Genomic DNA, 17077 nt, shown 5'->3' on the forward strand with positions numbered 1-17077 from the left:
CAAAGGGCTAGCCCTCAATGGGCTCCTCTGTTCTTCGACGAGGTGTATTGTGAGCGTATATCAGAGCTATTCTTGTAACAGTAAATTTGTTTAAGGAGAAAAACTCTTGCTATTCACCAGATACCAAAAGTGTCCATTAACCTAATTTAACTTAAGTGAGGGTTACCTCAAATTGGGCTTCTTAAAATAGCTGGTTCAGATTGATTTTCCTGTCCCTTATTACAGACAGGGAAACTAAGGTGCATCAAGGAGAAGCCACTTGCCCAGATGCACACAAAGAGTACACAGCAAAGGCCAACTACAGACAGAGCTAGGGCTGGCGACCTCCACAGTTCAGGCTTTTTTCCATCCCAATCGCTATGCTTGGAACACTGGGCACATTTTCCAAATGAGAAAGACCCAGGGAATGTGGATCAGGTAAATTGTGCCTTCCATATAGACTGAGGCTTCACTACACTAGCGGTCAGGCTCCTAGTAATGTCCAGTCATTTGTTGAGTCCATGTTCTGAATTGTGGTCTCAACACACCAAAGTGAATATTGTGCCCCTTAGAGATGTCAGAGCGAAAATAGCATGATTAAAAACAGACTATTATCTGGCTGGTGATTATACCTCATGGGATAAAAACATAATGAACCTACTGATGAATGTGTGATAATTATTCCAAGAGTAATCAGAAATAATCTTCTTTACCAGAGAGGAAACACAGTGGTTTGTTAGGATCATTCCCTCAGCAAACATAATCCGTGAGTAGACTTTGGATTCTGCCAGCTAGACCCTGCTGCCCTGGTCCTGCAGTCCTCCAGTGAAAAGCTCAGTGGTCCAGGCTGTTTGTTAGGATTTCTGGTTGCAACCAGGAGAGTGACAGAGAGTACTCTCACCACCAGTAGCTGGTGGGTACTCTGTGGGGGAAGGGGTTGTAGCTGAATCATCAAATTGTTTCTGTCTTGGTCATTTCATAGACCACTAGAGCTGGAAGGTGTCTCCGAAATTATCTTTGGTGCTTCTTCACTTTATAGTTCAGGAAACAGAGGCTCAGAGAAGTGGCATGATGTGAATCCAGGACACATGACAGGTGAAGCCCAATTATCACGGCAGTGAAGGGCACTGGTTAGATTTTAATAGAAACTGCCGAATTCTGCACCAAAAGCAAAATAAAAATCATCATAACAAAATAAATGCAGTACTTGGTAAGTAACCTGCAGAGCCAGTTTCAAAAGAAAAGTCTCCTGGCAAGGAAACCAGGACTCTCTCTACAGCAGCTCATATAAAGGTAAAGTTGGGCAAGTATGTTCCGTTCTCTGCTTTTATAAAACAGAAAGAGGTGGTCAGCAAAGGACGCTGACCTCCTGGGTTTATTTTAAAAGCAAATATCTGTGGTATAGTCTTGGCTCTTTACAGATGCAACCCCATCCCCTATGCCTTCTACATCTACATCACTGCCAAGTGCAATGCATTTCCAGGGCTTCTCGCTACTAAAATGCCAGATTTATGAGAGCAGGGAGGGGCTGTGATTTTCTTCCTCATCTTTCTGTTCCCAATACCAGCAACAGGATCTGGTAAACTGTAAGTAATCAACAAATGTTTGTTAAGTGGTGAAAAGATGAATGGATCTTTTGTTTAATGCCTGTCTAATTCATAGACTTGAAACTCCATCAAAGGGAGACACCACGACTGACACTGCATTTCTAAGTTCCTAGCACTGTGTCTAGGTGCTAGGTAAGCACCTAGCACCAGGAAGAAAACAAATATCTGTTGATTGAACAAACAGATATTTCTATTACTTTAGGATATTGTACTTACTAGACATTAAGGAATATAAATTAATTATTTAAAAGATTTTCAGCATAAAGGTTTTACATAACCAGAAATTCCATTTACCAGAGGTTGAATGTCCCTGTGTTTCCAATTTCCTCTCTGAAATGAACATTATTTCCTCACTTACCACAAGGGGGCAGTGTGGAAATTGAAGCCAGAGGCACTCGCTACCCAATTGACTTGATTTTGTTGACTAACCAGGACTTTCTGTACAGCTCATGCCTGTAGGAACATTTATTTCTGGTCAGGAGTTCTGAGAGAGGGAGAGGGAGGGGAAGAGGGAGAGGCCAGGGAAGAGAGAGAGGGAGGAGGAAGAGGAGCGGGAGGAGGGGGAAGGGAGGAAAAAAAGGGGGAGGGAGAGAGAGAAGGAGACAGAGAGAGGAGAGAGAGGAGGTGGGTAATTAAAACTTAGGACTCTTAACTGAGCTCTGACGGTGTGGTGTGCTGGCAAATCCTTAGACTTCCACAAGGCTGAGTTCTAGTCCTGGCCCCATCACCTAATGCCTGTGTTACCTTGAACAAGTGAATGAAGTTCTCTACATGCTTCCTGTTGACCTCACAAGATGTGTATGTGTGCGTAAATCTCAACTAAGAAAACCTGCTAGCATTTTGATGAATAATTTAACAATGATAAGGTTGCATTAGAACTTGACTCTATAGTCACATTGCCTGAATTTGAATCTTAGATTCCCTACTTGCTATCCTAAGTTCTCTATGCCTTGGTTCCCTCCTTTGTAAAATGGGAACAATATGAACACCTACTGCAGTTGGTTATTAGGAGAATTTAATGCACTGTTGTATACCAAGTGCTTAGATGATGTCTAATTAAGGTTTGTAGTTATTTTTTGTTATAGTGATGAAGTCATATAGAAAATATCAAAACTTCTAGGAAGTGAAAAACAAATAAATTTAATCTTTCCCCATGCCTTATATTACTTCTCTCTCGTTTTGCTGTTTTCTCTCTACCTCACAGTATCAATGATGCAATCAGCAGGAACGCAGAGACTTCCACAACATGCACTAAAACCTATTATAAGTAAAACTTTGTACCTCAGCAATTCAACAAGGTCAAAATAGCCCTCAAACCCTTTTGCATTATTCAGCAAACCTGTTTGCACTCTGATTTGGTTCACATACAGGTAAACTGGCCCTTTCTCCACCGAATGAGCCGCCTTTTTACAGACACTGTGGCTCTGTGAGTGTCCCGCCTGCCTCAGTGACGGTGCTTAGCTTCTCCTCTTACCTTCGGTGCGATGGGGTAGTAGGGGCATTTTTAATTCTTTAGAGATGAGGGAAAAAACCCTAAATATGTTAAACAGCCAATCTATCAAAAATGACAATATCCACTGAGAGAAGAAAAAAAGGTGAGGAGAATAAAGCAAGTTGAGCTGTTAGCTTACCCCAAGAATCTGGCTGAATAAAAAGGCATAAAGGGGTGTGACCGCGCCGTTGGCAGCCGCACCCACAGACCCCACCAGCATGTAGGGCCACTCCGGGGCGTTGAGTTTCAGGATCCTCCTGACCGGGGCAGGCTCGATTTCTTCTTCCACGGGAAGGTCGCTGTCCTTGAGGGGAGAGAGGGTTAGATTGATCATCCAAATGCACACACAGGCAATTTCTCGTAGACTCTGTTTTTTTATGAAGCAGGTTTTTTGGCATTCACAGATGTAGGAGTCGTGACATGATTGGTCATGACTGACCTGAAAGACCTGTAAGATGTAGTGAGTCGTTATTTTGTGAGGAATGACTTTGAATTTCTTTCGACCACGCTGTCGCCAGCAGAGGGGAGCCCAGTGAGGTGAATCACCTGAAAGTGAGCTTCCAGTTCTCATTTCAAAGTAGCATATGTGCTGACTCTCAGTGAATAATAGATATGTTGGATTTGCAAGAAAAATAAACCCCTGACTTAAAAAAATAATTGTGTTACAGTAGTATTGACAAATTTGAGGACATGTGTAATTTTCAAGGTATGTCAAATTTCTTAAGGCAAGCCAGGGTATCTGAAATGAGGCAAAATAATTTTTAAAATTTGTGAAATGGTGTCAACAGTTATCATTTACATGTGTTCTGTAAGGTGTCTCTTCATTAGTACCCAAGAGTAAATTTTAATCTATTTAGATTTCTCAATTTCACATTTTCTCCACAGGGAGTGAAAATAATTTCACTATTTCCCTGTTCTGATCTCTTTATTTGCCATTAAAGCATCAGGGCCAGCAAATTTTTATCTTCTTGAAGGCAAATGTTATATTAAAAACCTCCTTTTTATCATCATTTTTCCTTGCTATCGATATTACTCAGTGCTTTGCCTTTGGCCCATTTATTCAATAATTTTTAAATTTATTACATGCTTTATTTGAGAAAGGATTTTACATGGCTTATATAGATCTGTAATAATTTTTATATTTCTCCATTCAAATATACTAAAATATCTATAGGAAATTGACTACAAAACTTTTATTAGTGTTCTCTTTCATTAACACATAGTCATTTACCTTTTTGGTAGCTGAATGTCTGGAACATACAACAGCAAGGAATTTTAAATGCTTTTATTTTGCTTATAAATCAAAGCTCATATTACCAATTCAGTTTAAATAAAAGCCTGTACCATGTCTGTGTCATTAGAGTTGCAAGCCAAACAGGATGGAGAAGGCAGCTTAGCTAGAGATGGATGTGCTCTTGCCTTCGTTTTAAGCTTTCTCTTGGCCTGCCCTCAACATTTGCACTTGTCATTACTACTCACTCATTCAGCAAATCCTTCTGTTCAATGATTTTACTTCTAACAGCTTACTAAATCTAGGAATCAATGCCGGAGAGGAATAAAGGTATGTAGGAAAGCTGAGTGGAATAGGCGTAGGAAGAATGGGGTTCTTGGTGGAGCTAACAATGGAATATATCACCAAGCACTTTAGCTCTTAGGGTCTCCGTTACCTGATCCTCAAAATGAGTTTGACCAAGGCAACAATTCTCTATGGCTTTCTCATGTTTCTGCACATATTGTGAACAGAAGCACTGACTGCCTTTGTTCATACTAATTTTTCAAGGATATTTGTATAAAAAAATAGCCTTGAAAGACACAGATGGTGTCTCCATCCCAAGAAAAGGTCAGATGTGCTTACTACCTGTTTTAAGAGGCTCCTCAAAGCTGGGATTCCTCTCCCATGAAGCACCTCCCTTCATTTACTGGTATCATCCGTCCCTTTTTGCATCAATTTATGAAAACTGGGGGCTGGGCTGGGGAACCAGCGTAAATACTATACTCTCGCTGCTGATATTGCTTTAACAAAAGCTTTTGTCTCTGACTCAGGGCGCGTGTTTTCTGCCAGCATCCATGAAATTGTGTCAGGCTAACTTGGTAACTTGCAGTAGAGGAAAATATTAGACCCTTCACAGTTGTCAATAGTGACTGGTGTCCAGATTTGGATGCATACTAGAGTCACATGGATCTATGATTAAATACACAGATTCCTGGGTCTTGTCACCACAAATTCTAATTTAGTAAGCTTAAGTATGAATCTGTGATTTAAAAAATACTCTTCAGGCCCTGGCCAGGTGATTCAGCTGGTTGGAGCATCTCCCCATGCACCGGAAGTTTGTGGTTTTGATTCCTGGTCAGGGCACATACCTAGGTTGTGGGTTCGACCCCCTGTCAGGGTACATATAGGAGGCAATAGATCAATGTTTCTTTCTCACATCAATGTTGATCTCTCTCTCTCTCACTCAAATCAATAAACGTTCCCTCGGTAAGGATTAAAAACAATATTCCTCGGGTAATTTGGTGACATAGCCCGTTTTGTGATGCCCTCAGCAGTGCTGTTTACCAGCTTGAAGACCCTGGCCAGCGCTAAGTATCTGGGATTCCGTGGTGATACATTTTGAAAGTGTCGGCCAGAACATTAAACCCCAACATTTCCTGGCACTACCTTCACACTGGGTGGTCCACACATGGCCTGACATGACAGGAATTTCTCTGGCTTTTTGATACCTGGAGGTATTTCTAACCCTAAACCACAATAGCTAAGACATTTAAAAGCAATATGAAGTAACTTTGCCTAGTGGCTCTCATTCCAAGATAAACTAACAGGAAGCAAGATTTAATTAATTTGAATGGGGTGGGTTTTTTTGTCCAAATTTACTAAACATTTGACTTTAAAAGAAACTGTTCCCTTACCCCCTAAAAGATGTGGTTATAAAGACTAAATGATGCAAAAACCAAGAACTCTGTCCCTGAACAATTGACTTTTCACTGACTTCCATTTGATATAGCTAAAAGCATAGTAGAAGAAGAGAAGAAAAAATATATAATTAAGGTCATTTTGTACAGAAAGATTTTTGTCTCTGAATTTGTAAAGCTAATGACAAATTTACTCATCAAAAAAAATTAAAAAGCTAAAAAGGAACTAAGATGGAGAATGGAAAGATGAATAAATTAATGGCAAACCAGTAACTCAAAGGGGAAGATCAAGTTATAAAAATGGAGGTGTCTCCTCACTTCAGAGTTGGTCTCTGCTGCAGCTCTGTTGAGCTGCACAGTGCTCATTTGTTCATCACAGGTAAGGAAGTGCCCTGCCAGCAGCTCCAGTGCATGGAGGACAGTGGCCCTGTTATCCTTGCTTCCTTAACACAATACCTGCCACATAGAGATGTACAGTTGATGTCTGTTAGATGAGAGTGAAGGAAGCTTTTATGCCCGTGGTACATATATGCAACAAAACAATTATTTTTTAAAAAATACTGATTGCTTACCTACTATGTTGATGGTTAAATGCTAGACACTGGGTGTTTCCCAGTTTTCTTTCTTCCCTCTCTTTCTATAGGTTAGGTGAAAATTTAACTTCCTACTTAACTTTTATGTCCTTCTCTCTATACTTTGTTACAGTGATTTCTGCATGCCAACTTATAGGGCCTCCTGCCTTAATAATGACTTTAGGATTTGATGATAATACATGGTAACGATGACAAGCAGATATTCTTCAAATGAATAAATACTGATAGTCAATTTTTTAACCAAATGCCTGAACCATATCCTATAAGCTAACTATGATGCAGTGATGGGCTTTTAATACTTAAAACTTTAGGGGAACAGGATTTCACAACCCCAAAATGTGTCTCTTTGGCATGAGGATTATTTTAGCCTAATTATTTTTAAGAAACAAAAGATTCAGAAACACTATCTATCTCCTCCTTAACTGCCTAAAAGAATTTAAATGACACTGAAATGAACATAGGGGTGCATATATTCTTTCAATTCAGTGTTCTGAGTTTCTTCAGACAAATTCCCAGAAGTGAAATCACTGGGTCATAAGGCAGTATCATTTTTAATTTTTTAATTTTATTTTTAAGTATATTTTATTGATTATGCTATTACAGTGGTCCCATTATTTTTCTCCTCTTTATTCCCCCTCCACCTTACGTCCCCCCTCCCACCAGCATTCCCCGACCTTCGTTCATGTCTGTGGGTTGTACATATAAGTTCTTTGGTTTCTACATTTCCTATACTATTCTTAACCTCTCCCTGTCTTCTACCTACCATACATGCTTCTTATTCTCTTTACTTTCTCTCATTCTCCCCACACACCCTCCCTGCTGATAACCCTCCATGTGATCTCCATTTCTGTGATTCTGTTCCTGTTCTAGTTGTTTGCTTAGTTTGTTTTTGTTTTAGGTTCAGTTGTTTATAGTGTAAGTTTGTTGTTGTTTTACTGTGCATATTTTAGATAATCTTTTTCTTAGATAAGTCCCTTTAAAATTTCATATAATAAGGGCTGGGTGATGATGAACTCCTGTAACTTGACCTTATCAGGGAAGCACTGTATCTGCCCTTCCTTTCTAAATGATAACTTTGCTGGATAGAGCAATCTTGGATGTGGGTCCTTGCCTTTCATGACTTGGAATACTTCTTTCTAGCCCTTTTGTGCCTGCAAGATCTCTTTTGAGAAATCAGCTGATATTCTTATGGGAACTCCTTTGTAGGTAACTGTCTCCTTTTCTCTTGCTGCTTTTAAGAGTATCTCGTTACCTTTAATCTTAGGTAATATAATTATGATGTGCCTTGATTCATGCTTCTTTGGGTCCAACTTCTTTGGGACTCTTTGAGCTTCCTGGACTTCCTAGAAGCATTTCCTTGGCCAGATTGGGGAAGTTCTCCTTTGTTATTTGTTCAAATAGGTTTTTGATTTCTTCGTCTTCCTCTTCTCCTTCTGAACCCTATGATTTGTATGTTGGAATGTTTAAAGTTGTCCCAGAGGTTCCTAACCCTCTCCTCATTTTTTTGAAATATTGTTTCTTCATTCTGTTCTGGATGAATGTTTGTTTCTTCCTTCTGGTCCAAATCATTGATTTGAGTCCCAGTTTCCTGCCCATCACTGTTGGTTCCCTGTATATTTTTCTTTATTTCACTATGCATAGCCTTCCCTTTTTCTTCTATTTTGTGACCATACTGAACCATTTCTGTAAGCATCCTGATCACCAGTGTTTTGAACAGTGCATCTGATAGGTTGGATATCTCTTCATTGCTTAGTTTTACTTTTGGAGCTTTGATCTGTTCTTTCAGTTGGGACATATTTTTTTTTTGTCTCAGTGCACCTGTTATGTAGTAAGGGGCAGAGACTTAGGTATTGGCCAGGGTGGGGCAACAACCCACATTGCTGTGTTGTGGAGCTCTGTGGCGGGAAGGGGTCTGAGAGGGAACAATGCCACTTGCTTGGCTCTCGGCAAGCTTTCAGTGACTTCCCTAGCCACCCACAAGCAAATTGGGCCCTTCTGGTTCTGATTCTCAGTTGGGTGGGTTTTTGTACCTTCTAGGACACTGTGGGTCTCTCTAATGACCTCTCCCATGAGGCTGGGAGTGTTTCCTGCTGCCACAACCCTCACAGGTTTTTTCGGTCAGAGATTTTGAGGCTTTATTTCCCATCAGTTGCATGGTCTGTCTCTCTCCTTAGTTGTTCCTCCTAGTTTATCTGCACACAAATGTGAGACCACCTAGTCAGCCAGCACTGCCTTGCCACGAGTCCTCTCTGCCTTTGCCACCTGTTTCCATACCTCCTACTGGTCTGGATAAAGGTTCCTTCTTTAACTCCTTGGTTGTCAGACTTCCAGACAGTTCAATTTTATGGCAGTTCTGGTTACTTTTTGTTTTTAATTTTTTGCTTTTCTTCTTTTGGTTAAGGGAGGAGGTAAAGTGTATCTATCCATGCCTCCATCTTGGCCAGAAGTCCCCATTTTTAATTCTTTGAAGTATCTCCATACTGCTTTTCACAGTGGCTGCACCAGTCTGCATTCCCACCAACAGTGCAAAAAGGTTCCCCTTTCTCCACATTCTCGACAGCACTTATTGTTTGTTGATTTATGGATGATAGCCAATCTGAGAAGTATGAGATGATATCTCATTGTGGCTTTAATTTGCATTTCTCTGATGATTAGCAGCCCCCGTATTCATCAATAGATGAGTGGATAAAACAACTGTGGGACATTTACCCTAAGGAATACTACTCAGCCATGACAAAGAAGAAGCTTTTACCCTTTGTGACAGCATGGATGGACCTGGAGAACATCATGCTAAGCAAAATAGGCCAGTCAGGGAAAGACAAATACCATATGATTTCACTCCTATGTGGAATCTAATGAACAAACTGAACTAAAAAGCAAAGTAGAGACAGACTCATAAATAAAGAGCAGGTTGACAGCTCTGGGCAGGGGGGAGTTGTGGGGGTAGGACTGAGCAAAAAATAAAAATAACTCACAGGCATGGACAAGAGTGTGGTGATTACAGCAGGGAGAGGGTAGGTGGAGGTGGAATAGCATATGAGGGAATAAATAGTAATGGAAAAAATAAAATAAAAATGAACTACTGAAATTTAAAAAAAAAAAGAATTTAGATAGAGGGCCTATTCCAGGAAGGGAACTATCACCAGAGATCACTGCAAAGAATATGAGCTATGTGTGGTAGACTGAGGGCAATTTAGCAAAACCTGCCTATTCAAAATTCTCCTTGTGCCCCTTTGTCTGTGTGCTGTCTGGCAAACATTTGCTTTTCCTATCTTCCTGTGAATTGTTCTCTTGCAGTTTAAGGTCCTAGATATCTATCCACTTCCCTAGCTCTGGAAGACATATAAGCTTCAATTGCCTATTTGTCTTTGGGTCTCATATTCTTATGGAGACCCCATATGTCAATTTAACTCTTCAACAAAGCCCAAAGAACCAACGGCAGTAGAGATAAATTTTTCCTCCCCAACAATGTTGACTGATTTCATATATACAGGGATGGGCAGAAGTAGATTTACAGTTGTGAGTATGTGAAACAAAGTTTATTATTCTGTTATTATTTATGCATTTATTATTGTATTATTTACTATTATTGTAACCTACTTTTTCCCACCCCTCTATTTTATCTTGTGTTCTAGTTAAACTGACAGAGATGCCTATACATCAGAGACTAAAAACCCTCACCTGCCGATTTCCCCTAATCCTAAACTGAATTTTATGAGCATTATCACGAAGATCCAACCCCACTGTTGAGAGCCAATAGTACAGCTTGGAGGGTGAAAAGAAGTGGCCTGTAGTCTGCACTGAGCCCAGCTAACCACGAAATGGTTATCACACCGTCTATGTTTTCAGAGTCAAACTCTAAGAGGCCACAAGGTGGAGTGACTTCTTTATGTAATTAAACCTTTTGCACTGCAACATAAGAATATTCTCCCCATCAACAGAAGGTAAGGTTAGAGCTTCTAAAAAGGAAGAATGTCACCAGCACTTGAGCTTGCAGAGTTTAGTAAACTATGAACATACTTTAAAATTTACTTGAGATTAGAATAACTCAAATACTTAAAATACTTTAAAATTTACTGGGGTTAGAATTCTGTATGTTAAAATTTATTAACCCTAATTCTACTGTATCCTTCATAGAAATACTTGATATTTTTAATCTTAAAGATTTTCATATAATTACCATACAAGCAAGTAATACTAATAGAAGCATAAGATCTTTTCCTTTTGAAGCTTTAGCAAAATCACATTGGCTTCCCTGTCATTTTCTTCCTCCTTCTCTTTTCTCCCTTAACTAGACAGAGAAATATAAAGTGGCTCTTTTAAAAATTATACTGGTTAACATTGAACTGAGTTTAATTGTTCCACTCTAATTTACATTGCTAATGAGTAGACTATTACATGGAACATTTTTACATCTCTAAAACAAAACTCTGTTTTTGATTTGTTTTCTTTTGCTGAAATGATTCCCCTCGGAGTTTTCCCTGCATCATAAGGACGCCACAGCGACCTGACCTCCAAGGAATCAGATTGTTCTCTGCAACGGTGCCGGGCCATCTACCGGGTTCAACAACAGCAACAACAAAATCAGATTTTTTCTTCTTCCTAACGCTCTAGCTGCTGTTGTCAAATATTTGCCCAGAGGAAAAAAAACTATAAAAATGCACAAATTGAATATGATTGCTGCTGCTATGTTTGAAATTTCAGTGTCGTGTTTTATTCTTTCTCCCTCGAAGCTCTATTAAACGCCTTATGTAACGTGCTTCGTAGTTAGTAGTTATTCGTCGCAGCACCAAAACGTCAATGAAATACCAATTTCTACTGTAGAAGTTGAAGAAGATTCAAGTCCTTACTGGCAAAATGCAGTGAGCGATCATGCTTGTTAAATGTTTTCTCTCACTGTGATTCACCCTGCTGCTCCCAAGAAAAAGTGTTCACCTAAGAAATTTACTTAAAACAACTCTATTAGGTAGTAGGACTTTATTATTCACTATTAATGCACTGAAACCAAAAGAGAACCGTAAGAATCCTTCTTAGTCATAAGGTCATAAGTAGTACTACACTTTCTTCCAAATTTGTCATTGTGAATGAAAGCTTGCGATTACTTTCAAAATAAATTCTCACATTGCAATCATTAAAGACAATTTGAAATTATATCATGTGTAATAAATGTGCATGTGATTAAAATATTCTGACTTATTTCCTTTGAAAAATATGGTATTTTAGTCTTTATTTTATTGTAGAAATTCAATTTTTTATACTAGTTTTAAAATCTTCCAGTGACCTACTAGGTTCAGGGCACTTGGTGAGGTGCCCAAATTGATACAAACAAAAATAATGTATAGTCCCCAACTTTAAGAAGCTTATAATTTGGCCCTGGCTAGTGTGGCTTAGTGGACTGAGTGCTGGTCTGTGAACCAAAGGGTCACTGGTTGATTCCCAGTTTAGGGCACATGCCTGGGTTGCAGGCCAGGTCCCCAGTCGGGGGTGCACAAGAAGTAATCATACACTGATGTTTCTCTTCCTCTCTTTCCCTCTCCCTTCCTCTCCCTCTTAAAAATAAATAAATAAATAAATAAAATCTTTAAAAAATACATAGACAAAGCATATGTTTTTTAAAAGAAGCTTATCATTAAGTAAGGAGATAAGATAACATGACCTCAAATAAAGTTCAATAATAAAATTTCCATGAAGAGTCAAATGAAGGGTAATGGGGGATCAAAAGTAAGAGTGTCAGGGTTGAAGAATAAAGTGTGATGACTAAGAAAGTCCTTAGGGAGGAGGGTGGTCACTTTGTGTGAAAGTCAGTGCCCACGACGACTTTGGATACGTGCGTCCTGATGAAGAAGGTTCTATATTGCTATATGTGTTATTCCTCTCCTATCTCTTTCATGTTTGTGTTGTTATGAATTATGTTAAAACTAATAGTATGGATTAGTTACCTCAGATGGTAACTAGCCTTATTGCAGGGGGTCATTTTGTAAGGTATGTGAATATCAAATCACTATGATATACATCTGAAACAAATAGCATGTTGTATGTCAATTATTCGTTCATTTAAAAAATTGTGGTGACTTGTTAAGGCTAGCCTTATCAAATATCTTTGTTGATCAAACACTTTTGCCAAGGTTATTATAATTAAAGAAACAAATTTTAAAATTTGGGGAAAAACATTTCAGATAATCTTAAAAACTCTTAAAGGGTATCTGAATAATCAAGTATCTATTAAGTACATGCAATTTGCCTATGTTTATTAGGATGGTATAGTTAAGGACTATTAATTAACCCTTAATAGTCCAGTCTACCACATATTCTTAAAAGTTATTAATTAATCTTTGTTTCTTTAAAAAGATTGTGTAAGATTTAGAGTTTCCATCAGGTCCTAATGTGTTCTTCCATTTAGTTTGACTTCATGAAATATTACTAGACATAGGCCTTAAAAACTCACATTCTAGGTCTTAAGGGCACACAACAGTCCCCAGGAGAAATCATTCCCTCATGAGTGTGTGGTTACTGACCTTTCTGTCTTCTTCATAAGGAGATTTATGACCTACAACAGCTAATGGAGGCTCATGTGCCAAGTATGAAAGCTGAGATTTGGAGCGTTGCCGGATGGAAGCTCTGTAAATAAAAAGAAGAAAGACTCTGTAGATTGTAGGCAGGTTGGAACAGGACTCAACTAGTATCCAAGTTTACAACGCATGTCAAATGCAGAAATGTTTTCCAGGTCACACTGTAACCAGATAAGGGAGCTTTGTGGTTAGACCTGACAGAACTACTCTTAGGGTAGAATTAATCGGTGGGGTTGCTCTGAGCCCCAAGCTAGACCTTAATCCAGAGGGGAGAAAGAGAAGGGTGTAAAGTTGTCTACTAGTTTACCAGAAAAATGTGAGACTCAAACCTGTTCCAAACCTACATGGTTCTGCTAATCACGTTGATGGCAATGGTCTGTTGCCTTTACTTCCCTTCTGGGTTTGAGTTGTAGTGTTGGCCTCTCTCTCCCCACCCTGCCCCCACCGTGTGTTTACTTTAAAGTAATGCTACCTGGATACAAATGAGCTAGTGGAAGGGAAAAGAACCCCTGGTGAGATTTCCTCCACGCTATATCTCACCTCTAAGGATGCATTTATCAACAAATATCTTAACAAAATCTAATTTAGCTTGACGTGTTCATTCATTCATTCAGCAGATGTTTATTGGGCAACTGCAACATGCAAACCAGTTCCAGGTGTCGCGGGATCTGGTCAATCACAGGCTTCTTCCTCAAGGAGCTTAAATCTAAGGAAGAATGTGTAAAGTGCTATAAAGCACATTTGAATAAAGAGTATGGAAATTTAAAGGAAAAAGAAATGTATGGCAGCAAGTATTACCATGAAAGGCTTCTTGGAAGAGGTGATTAATGGAGGATTTGGGGTTCTTTTGTAGGCTAGAAGGAAAAGCATTTCTGAATGAGAGAATAATGTAAATGGAAGCATGAGGAGAGGAGAGAACAGGAATATTCATTATGTATACTTGGTACAGGACAGATATAGGCAATAATTGTTCAGGTTGTTTTGTTTTGTTTTCCTGAAATTTCTGGGAAGGAGACTCCTACTCTCCTCTAGGTTAAATTTGAAAATATGTAGCATTGGGAGCTGCTGGTAATTATGTCAAAACTCTTAAGGAAAGAAGCTTCCTGACAAATAAAACAAATAGTAAAAAAAATAGTAGAACTGAGAAGTGAAGAGAGATTTGGACAACTCTTGGAAGACTCAGCCTTGCCAGGAGCCAAAGCATCCTTCAAGGACTACTTAGTTATGTCAAGTGATTCTCTCCCTTTAGAGGTTAAACTAGGTTGGGTTAGGTTTTCATTCATTTGCAGAGTTTTCAATGATACAGCAATGCTGAAGACTTGAGAGGAGGGAAGCTTCCTTATCAAAGCATTTAATTGGAATTAATACGATGTCAAGAGAGAGAAGTTAGAGATGAAGAGACCTATCTCAACTGCTTAATGCAGTCTAGATAGAACCATTCACAAGTCCCTATCTCTATCACAAGTCTTTATCATTTCTAACCAGGGGAAATTGGACTAAAACAAATATAAGGGCGGTGCCTATTATATGTGCCATCTAGCCTTTTTGAGAACGCAGTAATTCATCAACCTAATTACTCTAAGTTGTTACCACGTTCTGCTAATGGCACCGCCATTCTCTTAGTCATCCAGGTTCAACAACCCAGGTGCATTTATCTCAAGTCCTCCCTCTTCCTCACTCTTGCATATTCAAACCCTTGCCAAACCTCATCATGAACAAGCATGAAACCTCTCTTCAGCCCTACTGCCTGCTACCAAACTGGCTTCTTCTGGGACATCACATTTCCCTCCCACCTGATCTGAAGCTCTACAGCAATAGAGTCATGCCTTTGAGTTAGGTAACTAAGGTGGAGCTGTCTTCTCCAGAAGGTGTAGGGAACAGACAGGTGTCACCTGGAGAAGGATGAGTGCATGATAAGGCTGAGACTTGAGGTCATGGGGCTAAAATAAAACTGAAAGCACTAGAACCCATAGGAGGAGTGTGTGGAGAGAGGAAGGTCTAAAAATACAGTTGACTCCTCCAGTTCTGAGCATGGGAAGATCTCTGCCCTCGTCCCCTCAGACTTCTACTCTTTAATCTTACATGTCTTAAGTCTCTCTTCCTATCCCCCATACCATTCCACATGTCTGTCATAGGCTGTCCGTCCCAGTAAGACAGCTCACCAGGCACTCTACCTGTCGTCCAGTTCCCCTTCCAATCTACCATAAAGGCCAAAGTTATAATTCCCTCTCACCTCTTGCCAGAAACCTACATCTGCCACTCCCTTTCTCAGAAGCTGCATCACCACTTCCTACTGCAAATAAAAACAGCGAATTTGGGGAATAGATGCTTGCTCTCTCTCAACATTATTAGTTAGGAAATTAATTGCTATCATCCATTAAATTATTCTTGAACCTACAATACATGACTAAAGAGAGACTTAGCCTTCAGAAAGACTGTAGGCAAGGAAATAAGATGCAAATTAACACTCCACTTAGTCATCTTTTAGCAAAATAAAATCTGTCAGCATACACAATGAGGTATTTTTAACCATCCTTCTCTCTCAAACTTATAAATTTTTATCTGAAGAAGGTTAATAGCTCTTTTCTGTGAGCTATTATGGACCGTATGGACCGTATGTCTGGATTTCTCATCCTAGTCAGCAAAACATGTAACTTGTGAGAACAAATGGTCAAACAGAAAATATTTGTAGGTATTAAAATGTTTATTTGGTCCTAATAATAAACTGTAAGTAAACTACTTGGAACAGGTAGATTTGGTTCATTTGGAAAGTTAAGAAAACATCCATTTTCTTGTTGACATGACATAAAACTCTTCTTTGCAACCTTTCACCTAATGATCAAAAGAGATGCCTAGTCATTTTCTGTGTTTAAGAAGTTAGTTTATATTCAGGTCATGACTCCAATGATCCTTATAATTTAATTTTTTTCCTCTAATCAGAAAAGCATGATTAGTCTACAGTCAAACTGGACATGTGTGCCTGATCTTGCCTGCTTTCAGAAGAAAAGCATGAATAGACATAACGCCAGATGTCTATAAAAACCAACAAATAACTTTGGCAATTTTATAGATTTTACTTCCTAGAGTACCTTGAAGTTATCATTTTATTATTTTCCAAGTTCAATAAATTCAATAAAATAGCATTTTATGAAATTTTTCTGTATAGTTTTGTTCTCGAAAGGAAAAATACAAAACTCTAAGCATAAACTTAGTGGACTATCCTTTGAATATTAAAAATAAATAAATTTGTATTTGAACTACTTGAAGTTGTTACCCGAATGTTTTGTTTTGAGCTTTTTAACCATTTTTTTTGCAATAAATTATTAGCTGACTATCTTGAATTGAACAAGTCCTGTAACAGCTTTGCTCAGAGCATTGCCTGAATTAAATAATCTAGCAATGCTAAGAAAATGGTAGAGAAATATGCTGTCAGTTCATTGCCTACTACATTATTCTAACTTAAGAAAAAAATCTTCAATGACATTTTCATGAATATAGACATATTCCTGAGCAGAATTCTTAATTCAGTCTTTTAATATTAAAATACCTATTTTATTAAAACTTTTAAACCAGGACAAAAAACTACAATTTAAAGTCTTGCTAATAATCATACTCCAAAAAATATTTTGAGAGTGAATATACTATAGTCATCCATAGAAAAAGAGTTAAAATTTAAAAAAAAAAAGAAAGAAACAGCTGGTGTTTAGGAACATTTTCTCTAAACATTAGAAAATACACTTCTTACTTCATCTAATTAAAGCATAATATGATTTTGGATGGGTTACTCTGGAAGAAGAAATATTTGAATTCAGTTGCAAGTCAGTAGGTTAAAGATTAGAGCTAAAGAAATGAATTTGACTTCCATGTAAGATGGTAATTCATTTCACAGTTAGCTTTGGGGAGAAAGACTAAACACAGATTTTTTTG

The 17077-nt window shown here is 38.6% G+C and overlaps 1 protein-coding gene across 4 annotated transcripts in view; it reads right to left on the reverse strand.

Moving 5' to 3' along the window:
- ABCB11 (ATP binding cassette subfamily B member 11) overlaps positions 1 to 17077 on the reverse strand; it is a 107109-nt gene that overhangs the window by 32023 nt on the left and 58009 nt on the right. For all 4 annotated transcript variants that reach the window (XM_053665241.1, XM_037140689.2, XM_053665242.1 and 1 more), the window contains exons 18-19: positions 13097 to 13199; positions 3218 to 3382 (exon numbers count right to left, since the gene is read on the reverse strand). In XM_053665241.1, coding sequence (XP_053521216.1) covers positions 3218 to 3382; positions 13097 to 13199 — 268 coding nt within the window. The remainder of the gene's footprint in view (positions 1 to 3217; positions 3383 to 13096; positions 13200 to 17077) is intronic.

The sequence above is a fragment of the Artibeus jamaicensis genome, unplaced genomic scaffold (assembly GCF_021234435.1).
Source record: "Artibeus jamaicensis isolate MK-2021 breed Jamaican fruit bat unplaced genomic scaffold, CSHL_Jam_final contig_391, whole genome shotgun sequence".
Lineage (NCBI taxonomy): Eukaryota > Metazoa > Chordata > Mammalia > Chiroptera > Phyllostomidae > Artibeus > Artibeus jamaicensis.